This window comes from Lithobates pipiens, unplaced genomic scaffold (assembly GCF_037356315.1).
Source record: "Lithobates pipiens isolate NorthernLeopardFrog02 unplaced genomic scaffold, aLitPip1_a1.2 Scaffold_16, whole genome shotgun sequence".
NCBI lineage: Eukaryota > Metazoa > Chordata > Amphibia > Anura > Ranidae > Lithobates > Lithobates pipiens.
The window spans coordinates 635161068-635173335 of NW_027507748.1; the positions used below are offsets into that span (position 1 = coordinate 635161068).

At 43.8% G+C, this 12268-nt stretch overlaps 1 protein-coding gene across 2 annotated transcripts in view; it reads left to right on the plus strand.

Moving 5' to 3' along the window:
* Nucleotides 1-12268, plus strand: part of ATP7B (ATPase copper transporting beta) — a 100275-nt gene that overhangs the window by 41388 nt on the left and 46619 nt on the right. For both annotated transcript variants that reach the window (XM_077484224.1, XM_077484223.1), the window contains exons 3-6: nucleotides 821-1066; nucleotides 3153-3316; nucleotides 7636-7797; nucleotides 11675-11751. In XM_077484224.1, coding sequence (XP_077340350.1) covers nucleotides 821-1066; nucleotides 3153-3316; nucleotides 7636-7797; nucleotides 11675-11751 — 649 coding nt within the window. The remainder of the gene's footprint in view (nucleotides 1-820; nucleotides 1067-3152; nucleotides 3317-7635; nucleotides 7798-11674; nucleotides 11752-12268) is intronic.

Here is a 12268-nt window from a genome sequence, read left to right on the forward strand (position 1 = left end):
GAACACGGTGACGTACAGCACATACGACAAGCCGAAAAAATTAAGTTCAATAGCCAGTGCTGCTCTTCTGCTTGATTCCGAGCATGCGGACGGGGCCTAACAGTGCAGCAGTCAGGACTATGTAATATACAACATACTGCAGTCAAGAGTGCAGAGGGCAGAACTATGTAATTGTACAGCTTGCAGAGTGCAGTGCTCAGGAGAGTCAGTGTCCCCTTTGCTGGTGGTAAGTGTGTTACTTTCACGCAACATGCCCCCTTACACAGGTGGTCAGCACACCCACTTACTCCATGTGCCCCCTTCCGTAGCAGTAGACCCAAAGCGCCACCAAGCATCAACCCCCTTGTATTAGAAATAAATATAGTAAAACAATTTTTTTTTTTACATTTTAATAAAAATATATAAAATAACCTGAAGAATTGTTAATGTCCCTGTGCCTTCACTCACATATGAACTTAAACAAGCATGTTTGGTGCACATCCCTACATAAATGCTAATTGTCATTTTGTCCCCAACTCCGCTATCAGTTTTGTTTATCATGAATAAATTGTCTGCTTCCAGCTTTAACTAACACTATTTCCATACCAACAACAGGCAATATAGGGCAATGAAAGCTTTCACTGACCTGTACATTTGAAATGGAAAACAGAAACCTTTTGGGAATAAGGCTGTGCGTGGCTGTTCCAGATAGCCCCAGGGGAAGGAAAGGTACTGCATTGATTTGGGGCTAGGTTAATGCACGTTCCTTCCAATCCATAGATAATTCTTCAGCATTTTATTCTACCCCCTATTTATATAAGAATGCTTTTGTGTGTTTTAGATTCTTCAGTGCCTATACCCGGCAGCCAGACGGAACCTGATACCAGGCAGAATTCCGTAGCAACATTGAAGGAACTGACTGCATCTCAAGATTATATTCTGGATGTTATCCCTAAGAAGCCAAACCCAGATATTGATCTTACTCTGAGCGATAACATCGAACCGCAGAAATGTGTTTTACAGATCACAGGGATGACATGTGCTTCCTGTGTGTCCAACATTGAGAGAAATCTGAAGAAGAAAAATGGTATCTGTTTTGTTATGTCTTTCATAGCATAGTGTCAGGGTCAGGCTCAAAAATGGGTAGCTATAGCAATAGAGGCTCCCACAGACCAGGAGAAAAAGTGTACAAGTCGGTCACTCTGGCGGATGATGTGAGCTCACCCAATGTGCGGTTTCTAAGCACTAACTGGTTTTCACCAGAGCTCCTGATGGTGGATGTGGGTTTTGCTGGGTTGGTACCAGGTCATGGTCCCTTAGGATCACTCCACCTGGAAATGAGCAAGCCGGGGTTCAGTAGCAGATAGGGATGAAGCAGAAGTGTAGTCGGTCAATAGGCCAGAAGTCGGTAACAAGTGGTTGTAAGTTGGGATCAAGCAGAAGCGTAGTCAAGGAACAATCCAAAGGTCTGCAGCAGCAGCAGGTAAAATAGCAAGATAGTGGCTGGATTGAGCTCAATAATCTGGCAAAGTGCAAAGGCATGGCTTAAGGAAGGAAGTTCATGGGAGATGCAAAGAGTTCATGCTTCACCAGAAACAAAGTAGAAGGAAATACTGTCCAAGGAATTGTTCAGGGAGCTATCCAGCATCTCAGGTGGCTCAGCAAGAAGAGATACTGCCAGACACAGCGGAGGAAGCAGGTTCATATCTGGGTCCTGACACATAGAGATCTATGTTTGTAATCTATAATAGAGTGCATACATGCCTTGTTTGCATTGACTTCATAATTGTGTTATATTTTAGGTTCTTAAGAACAGCTAAACCGCAGTGCTTGATTCTGCAAAGACCTCTCTCTATGTCTCTATGGTACTTTGATCCCTGAAAGAGCCTGGATTTCTGCATAGTTTTTCCTTTGTCCATTGGTTATTATCTCTATCTTTATCTTCAGATTACTGAAGTCATAGAAATATGTTCTAAACACATGTTCAGTCCCTCAGTGCCAGTAATCTATTTGTATGAGACACCAATATATATTTGTCTTCTTTCTCCATAGTTAGTAACCAACAGGATCATAACAAAATGAAATAATTCTGAAAACAAAACAACTGACTGTGGGATCCCATTTGATGTTTTGTCATGCACATTATAGTACTGGTACGACACGACACGACACGACAGTCATACCACTATCATCCTACTTTGCTCTGCGACATCAGTCCTACATCGTCCTACATTGGTCCTACATCCATCCAACTTCAATAAACAGGATACTACTTTGATCTGACTTTGTGCTAGTACAACTTGTCCTTTGACCAATCAAAACAATCCCAGTGTGACATAAATTCCTTTTATTGCTGCTGTAATCACTGTGTCAGATGTCACAAGTCTGATGGTTAGGACAAGGATCCTACTTTGATCCGACTTCAGTGATATTCAATGGTCTGAATTAGGACCAAAGTCAGACCAAAGTAGTGCAGGGAGCATTTTCAAAGTCGGACCAACTTGTGTCGGCCCAGTTAAGAGGCTCTTATAAGAAACCATTGATTTTCACACATTATGCGACATGAGCTCCCAATGTCGGTGCGTCTGTCGTACCAGTGTGAACCCAGCCTGAGGCCGGGGTGCACACTATACTACACAACAGTAGTACGACTTTCATCCTACTTTGCTCTGCGACATCAGTCCTACATTGGTCCTACATCCATCTGACTTTCATGAACAGGATACTACTTTGATCTGACTTTTCAGATAGTTTTGATTGGACAAAGGTCAAGTCGTACTAACACACAATGGGAGGGGCTACAGCAGGGGGCAGGAAATAACACAATGTCGGATGCCAAAGTCAGATGGTTAGGACAAGGATCCGACTTTAATCCTACTTCAATGGCAGTCATTGGGCTGAAGTAGGATCAAAGTTGGACCATAGTAGTACAGGGAGCATTTTCAAAGTCGGACGACTTGTGTCGGACCAGTTAAGACTGCTCCCATAGGGAAACATTGATTTCCACACGTCATGCGACATGAGCTCCCAATGTCGGAGCATTTGACGTACCAGTGTAAACCCGGCCTGAAAGTCATGTTGATGTGCAATAGATATGTACTAGAGCTAAAATTATGAACAGCCCCCTATTATGATTTAGAACATGTAATAACCAGTGAACTCTTACTCACTAGGTATTGTTTCTGTGTTGGTGGCACTAATTGCTGGTAAAGCAGAGGTCAGATACATAGAAGAATTGATTGAACCAAGCGAAATTGCACAATTCATTGAAAACCTGGGGTTTGGAGCAGAAGTATTGGAAGACTGCACTGCTACACATGGTAGTATTGAGCTAGTGGTAAGTATAAAACTAAAATATCATTGTCATTTCCAAGAAAATATCAGTCACAAATCATAACATGCTGGGGTACAGGATTATAAAGAGAAAAAAAATGAATGAGTTATCAGTTGGGCATCAAGCATAAAAGATTTGGTTTATGTCTCAGACTGTATCTTGGTGAGTGGAGGTTCTATGAGTAGATTCCTTCTCACGCTATGTATTTACCTATTTAACCACTTCAGCCCCGGACCAATTAACAGCCTAAGGACCAGAGGTCTTTTTACAATTTCGCACTGCACTGCTTTAACTGGTAATTGCGCGGTCATGCAATGTTGTACCCAAACAAAATTTGCTTCCTTTTCTTCCCACAAATAGCTTTCTTTTAATGGTATTTGATTGCCTCTGCGATTTTTATTTTTTGCGATATAAATGGAAAAAGACCGAAAATTTTGAGAAAAAATGATATTTTCTACTTTTTGTTATAAGAAAAATCGAATAAACTCAATTTTAGTCATACATTTAGGGCAAAATGTATTCAGCCACATGTCTTTAGTAAAAAAAAATGTCAATAAGCGTATATTTATTGGTTTGCGCAAAAGTTATAGCGTCTACAAACTAGGGTACATTTTCTGGAATTTACACAGCTTTTAATTTACGACTGCCTATCTCATTTCTTGAGGTGCTAAAATGGCAGGGCAGTACAACCCCCCCCCCCCCCCCCCAAATGACCCAATTTTGGAAAGTAGACACCCCAAGGAAGTTGTGGAGAGGCATGTTGAGCCCATTGAATATTTTTTTTTTTTGTCCCAAGTAAATGAATGACACAAAAAAAAAAAAAAAAGTTTACAAAAAGTTGTCACTAAATGATATATTGCTCATACATGCCATAGTTATATGTGGAATTTCACCCCAAAATATATTCTGCTGCTTCTCCTGAGTACGGGGATACCACATGTGTGGGACTTTTTGGGAGTCTAGCCGTGTACGGCACCCCAAAAACCAATCACTGCCTTCAGGATTTCTAAGGGTGCAAATTTTTGATTTCACTCCCCACTACCTATCACAGTTTCGAAGGCCATAAAATGCCAAAATAACACAAAACCCCCCAAATGACCCCATTTTGGAAAGTAGACATCCCAAGCTATTTACTGAGAGGCATGTTGAGTCCATGAAATATTTTATATTTTGCCACAAGTTGCAGGAATTTTACAATTATTTTTTTTTGCACACAGTTGTCACTAAATGATATATTGCTCACACATGCTATGGGCATAAGTCAAATTACACCCCAAAATAAATTCTGCTGCTTCTCCCGAGTACGGGGATACCACATGTGGGGGACTTTTTGGGAGCCTAGCCACGTACGGGACCCCGAAAACCAAGCACCGCCTTCCGGATTTAAATATAAAATGCTACCAAAAAAAAACTGTTAGCGATCGCAGGGATCAGGCCTGACTCTGCGATCGCTGCAGTTATGTGTTTAGTGTTTTGTAAGTGACAGTGATCGATCGATACTGCACTTGGGTGGGCTGGGCAGAGGGGCAAAACGCAGGTGCCAGCAGGTATATGGGCTGATCCCGCTAACAATGCGTTTTCTTGGAACCCTAAACTGCTGGGGATGCTAGTATAGATCTGATCAGATCAGATATTGATCTGTTCAGATTCTATACCACTACGGGAGGTTTATGCTTTGTGCGTGGGTGTTAGCGGTACTGGCACTAACCTAGCGCTGCCTGGGGCGACGCAGACCCTGACCCTAAAACCTAATTGATATCACCCGCCGGGTGATCAGGGGGTTAAACCTTTATTGGGTAATAAATGGTGGGTGCCCTGATGCTATAAAAAGCAAACTAACCAGAGTCACCCGTAACACTTATACGGTGATCACCGGTGAAAGGGTTAACTAGGGGCAATCAGGGGGTTCAAATTTTTATTACATAGTATATGGGGGTCCCTGGCGCTATATAAAAACCTGACGGGGAACCTAAATAACTAACTGGCTAACCAGCGTCACCAGTGACACTTATACTGTGATCGCTGGTGAAAGGGATAACTAGGGGCAATCGGGGGGTTAAAACCATTATTGGGTAGTATATGGGGGTACCTAGCGCTATAAAAACCTGGCGGTGAACCTAAAAAAATAACTAGCTACCTAGTGACACTAGTGACACTAATGCAGCGATCAGAAAAATGATTGCTTAGTGACACTGGCAAAAGGGGGTGAAAGGGTTAACTCTAGGGGCAATCAGGGGGTTAAACCTTTATTGGGGGGTGGTAGGGGGCTACCCTGGACCTAACACTAACTGCCCTGACAGTTTTTACTTTTACAACTGACACTGAATGCAGTGATCAGTAAATAAATGATCACTGCAATCAGTGACACTGTGACTGGGGGGGATCGGGGGGCGATCGGGGGGGTTTGTGTGCCTGTGTGTGCCTACATGTCAGTGTAGTGTTGGTGCACACTTACTTTCTGTCTTCTCCTCGTAGTCCGGTCAAAAAGACCACCCCGAGGAGAATGACATCACTTCCTCCCTGCCTGTGTATACAATACACAGTGGGAGGAAGCTTCTCATTCGCCAGGAGCGATCGAGAGGGGATGGCCAGAAATCAACGGCCATCCCCTCATCCCGGATCGCTCCTGAAGCGAAACGGACCGCCGTATCCAGCGGGAGGGGGTGTCAGGGTCGTTACCTGGTTGGTCGCGGTGCTGCCCGTGTTGGTGCGCGCCGATGTCCTGCGGTGCGTGCTGGGGTGCGTGTTCCTGTGCGTGCGGTGTTGCGCGCCCCTGTGGGCGCTGGTGCGCGTCGGTGTGTGCCCTCACGTGCCCCTGCTGGCGCTGGTGCGCGTCAGCGCGCTGTGGTGGGCACTTCGGGTACCGCTGGTGTGTCTGCCGGCGTTCGGGGGCGCGCGCGCGTGTGCGCGGTGCTTGGCGCCAAACGGCCTATTTAGGTCTGCCACTGACATTTCCCAGGTGCTGCCTGATCAACAGCTTCTCGGTTCCTGTCCCGTTGTTCGTATCCTGTGTTCCTGTTGCTTATCTCCTGACGACCCGGCTTTCCCTTGACACCGCTGACCTCTGCCTGCATCTGACCTCGGCCTGTTTGACCTCTCTTCTGCCTGCTCCTTCTGTGCCTCTGCTGCCCGCCTGTTGCCGTACCCTGCCTGCACCCGGACTTGCCTGCTCTGCTCCTGTTCTGTACCCAGTTTGCCTGTGTCCTATCTACACACCTGCTGCCGGAAGCTTCCTGCAAGTTCCTGCTCCTGGAGCCATATCACAGGCTCTCTTACCACTCCGCACTCTCAGCCACCTGTCTGCTCTATCAGGGGTTGTAAGTCGGACACGTACGGGAGACCACCCTCTGCCCAAGCGGACTCATCGGTTCGGTAAGTGCCAGCCTGACAGGGGGTCCGATCGGACCCCTCACCCGCTGGAAGGCTGGAAGGCAGGCGCGTACATGTACGTGCTTGTGCCTGCCGGTGCCATTGTAATGACGTACATTGGCAATACGGCGGTCCTTAAGTGGTTAATAAATGCACAAAACAGTGGCGATACATAAACAAATATTAAACTGGTCTAATGGATGGAAGGTACAACATTTTTACTAATTAAAGCATAAAAATAAAATACCATTGCCATTTCCAAGCAAAAATCACTCATGAATCATAGCATTCCAGGTTACAAGATTATAAAGAAATAAAAAGGTGTGAAATTGAATATGGGCTTTAAAGTGGAACCTAAGTGTATCTAACCACCACAGACTGAAAACACTATTTAATTCATATTTAATATTCAAAGCAAACTCACTCATCCATCCATGCTTTATTTCATTGAGAAGTCACTTTGAAAAAACACCCCCTAGCATTTCTTGCCATGGCCATCTTGAGTAAGGGCAGATGATTCATGTAGAATTTACTTTACTCTGGAAACCATCAGCCCAGGCATGCCAGCAGGAGGTGGTGCTTAGCTGACAAAGAAAGAACATGCCCATGAAGGCTTTGGGTATGTATGACACCATCTGGCCTAGGCCAGGAACCAGGAAGCAACTTATGAAGTATAAAAAACAAAGTTTACCAGAAGTACATATTATAGACCTGCCTATTGATTAACTAATTCTAGCAGAATAATAATTAAAAAATAGATGATTAAGAGAGTTTAGTTCCAGTTTCAGTGTGTTAAAAACCCAAGGATACATGGTACCTTATATTTTATTTACAATACTGTCCAAATACATTGCATTACAAGTGATACAAATGGACAATATAAATGTATGGGGGGATTGAATGTATACACATCTAATTAATTATCTTAGTATTTTCCTTGTTTTTATCTCTAGATTACAGGTATGACCTGTGCATCATGTGTTCATAACATTGAATCCCGACTGATAAGAATGCCGGGCATTCTACAGGCCACTGTAGCTCTGGCTACCTGTAAAGCACAAGTCAAGTTTGAGCCAGAAGTTATTGGCCCAAGAGACATCATTCAAGTGATTGAGGTAAAATCAAATCAGTCAAAATAATTTATAATAAAAAACAAACTCAAGAAGGGCGCTTCCATCTAGGTGTAGCGATTTATTAAAAAAAGCATAAAAGACAATAAAAATGCACTCACTAGATAAAAGAGGCTTGTCCTAGTCCCATATAGACCTCCATAGGAGGCTGCAGAGCTCTGCAGATGTGTGGCTAGTTGAAGCAGAGTTGATAGAAGTGCAATTGTCAGGCTTCAGCCTGGGACATAAGTATCAGCAGCTTCCAGAAGTGGCAAGATGGCTGTGGCTCCAAACAGCACCTCTCTCAGCTGGGTGATAACAGGAAGTGGACGGGATGTGACTACATGTTTCAGGGCAGAGAGGAGGGCCCCTTTATCAAACCACTTCTGGAAGCTTCTGATGCTTATGTTCCAGCCTGGAGCCTGACAGCTGCACTTCCATCAAGAGCTCTGCTTCAACTAGCCACATGCCTCTGCAGCCTCACGGTGATCCTATGGATGTCTATGACAAGCCTTGATCTACTTTTATCTAGTGAGTGCATTTTTATTGTATTGTATGCTTTTTTTTTTTAGTAAATCGCTATGCCTAGATGAAGCATGTGTTGGTTTTTTTATATGGTGTTTTTTTTTTTTTTTTATGCATAAGGATCTCAAGACCTAAGTTGAGAGGGGCTGCATCCATTTTACCTGGTGCTCCAGGTAACTTGATTAGCTGCGGACAGGTACTTGGGTACTCTGATGGGCTGGTGACAGGCACTCTGTTACTCTGATGGACTGGTGACAGGTACTCGGTTACTCCGATGGGCTGGTGACAGGTACTCGGGTACTCTGATGGACTGGTGACATGTACTCCTGTACTCTGATGGGCTGGTGATTGTTATTCTGGTTATTTGGGGACGGTGACAGGTACTCAGATGAACTGTGACAGGTACTCGGGTACTTAGATGAACTGTGACAAGTACTCAGTTGGACTGTGGCAGGTACTCAGATGAACTGTGACAGGTACTCAGATGGACTGTGACAGGTACTCGGGTACTTAGATGAACTGTGACAGGTACTCGGGTACTCAGATGGACTGTGACAGGTACTCGGGTACTTAGATGAACTGTGACAGGTACTTGGGTACTCAGATGAACTGTGACAGGTACTCTGGTAGTCATATGGACAATGACAGGTACTCAGATGAACTGTGACAGCTACTTTGATGGCTGGTGACAGGTATTTGATGGGTGATGACAGGTCCTCTTTATTGAGGGGGGGGCAATCAGTTTGTGTTGGTGTACACTGTAAGCTGTAATGAGATGTTACCACAATCTCCTTCTCACACACGATCAGTGTGTGAGGAGTAGAACCCAGTAACATCTCATTACCACTCTGTTTACATTTAGTGATTGGCTGTGAAAGGATCACAGCCGATAATGTGGTAAACAGCCACCAAACCTCATGTAATGAAACCGTTGCTAAATGCAGCGTGTGAATGGGGCCATAAGAAAGCATTGTGCGAGCTTATCTGCAGTAGATAAATTGATCTATCTGCAGCACCAAATAGCTGTCTCCTTTTCACCTGTGGGAAAGGGACCTTAGTGCCCCTTCCCTCCAGTAAGCACTTGTTTACATGCATCAAAGCTCATTGCAGCATTCTGTGTTAGACAGCCCTGTAAAAATTTCTATTTTTCTGCGGTGCATGAAAAAATAATGCAGGTTAAAGGGCATTGTGTGTTGTGGTGCGTAGCAGTAGTTTTGTGGAGGTGCTTTAGGGTGCCATTCACAATGAATGATACCAATGCACTAAATGTGTATTACCACATCATGGGTGGTGTGAATGAGCTTGTAAGGTTGTAGGATACCTGATTCCTCATGGATGGAGATCTAATGCCCCATACACACGGTCAGATTTTTCAACGGAAAAAGTCAGATCGGATTATGTTGTCGGAAAATCCGATCGTGTGGGGTCTATCAGACTTTTTCTGTCAGAATTTCCGACGGAAAAAGTTTGAGAGCTGGATCTAAAATTTTCAAAAATCAAAATCCGATCTGACTTTTTCCGATCGTGTGTAGAGAATTCCAACGCACAAAGTGCCACACATGCTCAGAAAAATTTTGGAGACGAAAGCTATTGGCTACTGGCCTCTACGTATTTGGTACTGGTAATCATCACATTGAAAGACTAATGCCCTGTACACACGACTGGACTTTCCGGCAGAAAAGGTCTGACAGAATCATTCTATCGGACATTACGATCATGTGTAGGCTTCATCAGACTTTTTCTTTCTAAAATTCTGACGGACCTAGAAATAGAACATGTTTCAAATCTTCCGCCGGAACCAATTCCTATCGAGAAAACTGCTCGTCTGTATGCTGTTCTGACGGATCAAAAATGACGCAAGTTCAGCTATTGGCTACTGGCTATTGAACTTAATTTTTCTAGACCCGTCGTATGTTATCGTGTTCTAAACGATCGGACTTTGGTGTGTTTGGTCCGTTTCAGCGGAACTCCGTTGAAAAGTCCTTCGGAGTTCAGTGCGACAAGAAGTCCGCTCGTGTGTATGCGGCATAAATGACAAATTAGTTTAGGCTTAATAAGTTGTGCTGCACTGGTAAGTCACAATTCTGACCTAAACATCACCAAGAAATAAAGCAGATTATATCATAAAATCAACATGTGATTTACAATTCAGTCAACCTGTCTCATCTAGAAATGCATAGATTTTAGTATGATTGTGCCTTTAATTCAGATAGTTAATCCATGTAGCAGTCTGGTCGATTTATTATAGTACAACATCTCCCCAAAAAACATTAAAAAACTAGAAATTTTACAACAAATTGGGTCTTTTAAGGTATAAATAACATTTAAGATTTTTAAAAATTTCTATAGAATCCTAGAATTACAAAAACTTAAAAATAGAGTCGTTCTGATGAACACAATATTTATAAGAAGATGTGAATATGATACCTCCTCTATATGGCCTCCATTCTCACTATTCAGCTACATAATATCAAAATTCTATTTCTTTTCTATACTATGGCACAATCTATTTGCCAAATCTTACAGTGGGGTAAGCATTACTCAATAAATTTCCCAGATTCAAAAGATCTATATAACCATAACATAGGTTTACTTGTCACAAATCTCTCAAGAGATACATCAACAAACCAACCATGCAGCCCATCAAAGGTTTGTCTCCTATAAGTATCAGAAGGGGTGCCCTACAGATACCACAGATCCAGTCCAGTAAATAAGTGTTGTCGTCCTAGGACAGGATCCCTAGGATTTTTGTTACTGTCAGGATCGACAGGTGCAAATAAGAAAAAAATCTTAAAGGAGAAGTATGGACAAAGCTTTTTTTGGCCCGCTTCTCTAATGGATCACATGAGAAGTTCATTCTACCCTCCTGTGACCCATTTTTAGCCAACTGCAGGCTAAAGTCCAATGTCGGTTGACGTCACTCAGCCGGTTTAGGTGCTGGATCAATCCCACCTTCTAAGTTAGGATCCACCCAGATGCCTGGACCAGCAGCTGGCTTAGCCTCTCAGTGAATTGCTGGGAGACTAAGCCAGCTGCACCCACCCCCTCCACAGCCCTGCGCTCCAGTGAGTGCTGGAGGAGCAGAGCTGACAGTCACAGCTCTCCGCTGAGAGCAGAGGGGAGAACTGAACAATCAGCAGTGTCTGATTGCTCAGTTCTCAGTGTTGAAGGACAAAAATAGCATTAGATCAATGCTGCATCCACTTAGGTGAATATAGTTTTTTTTTTTTTTGGAAACCCCATGTAGGGGGTGTGATGCAGCCATCACATGTAGGGACTGGTAAGCTGTAGTATATAAAATGCTTGTTCTTGGATAGAGGGACACTTTGTAATGGGAATTCCTTTACCTCTTTAACAGGGAATTGGATTTCAAGCATCTCTGTCCAAAAGAGATCCCAGAGCCCATAACCTGGACCATAAACAGGAAATAAAGCAGTAAGTATAAATGTACAGTGATCATTAGGTTGTGGCAGTCATGTGTAGTCATGTGTCTTGTTCAATATAGTGACCCAGTTAATTACCGTCAAACCAGGTTTTGTGTAAGAGCTTGCTCACACTTGCAGTTGGGTGGGGTGGGGGGTAAACGCATGTGGCTGAGCCACGTTTTCACTACCCCCAACAACTCCCATTTAAGTTGCAAAGGCAGCGGTTGGGGGTGTACACCTGCAGTGGCCATGGTCCTTTCCCTCCTGGCTGCAGCAGGAATTTTAGCTCTTGTTGCATTCGGCGGGCACTATTGCATGCTGAACCCATCCTCATGAATGGAGCCACACTGCAGCCAATCTCCCTTCCCCTGCCCCCCCCCCCCCCCGCAACTGTATGCAATGCATGTGGCTGCAACGCAGTAGTGTGGTATTTAAAGGGTTTAAATGGGCGGTGAGGAAGCAACATAACACTGCCATCTATACCTCGGGTTGATAGCCACTGCTTAAAGTAATATTAAAGTCTTCTT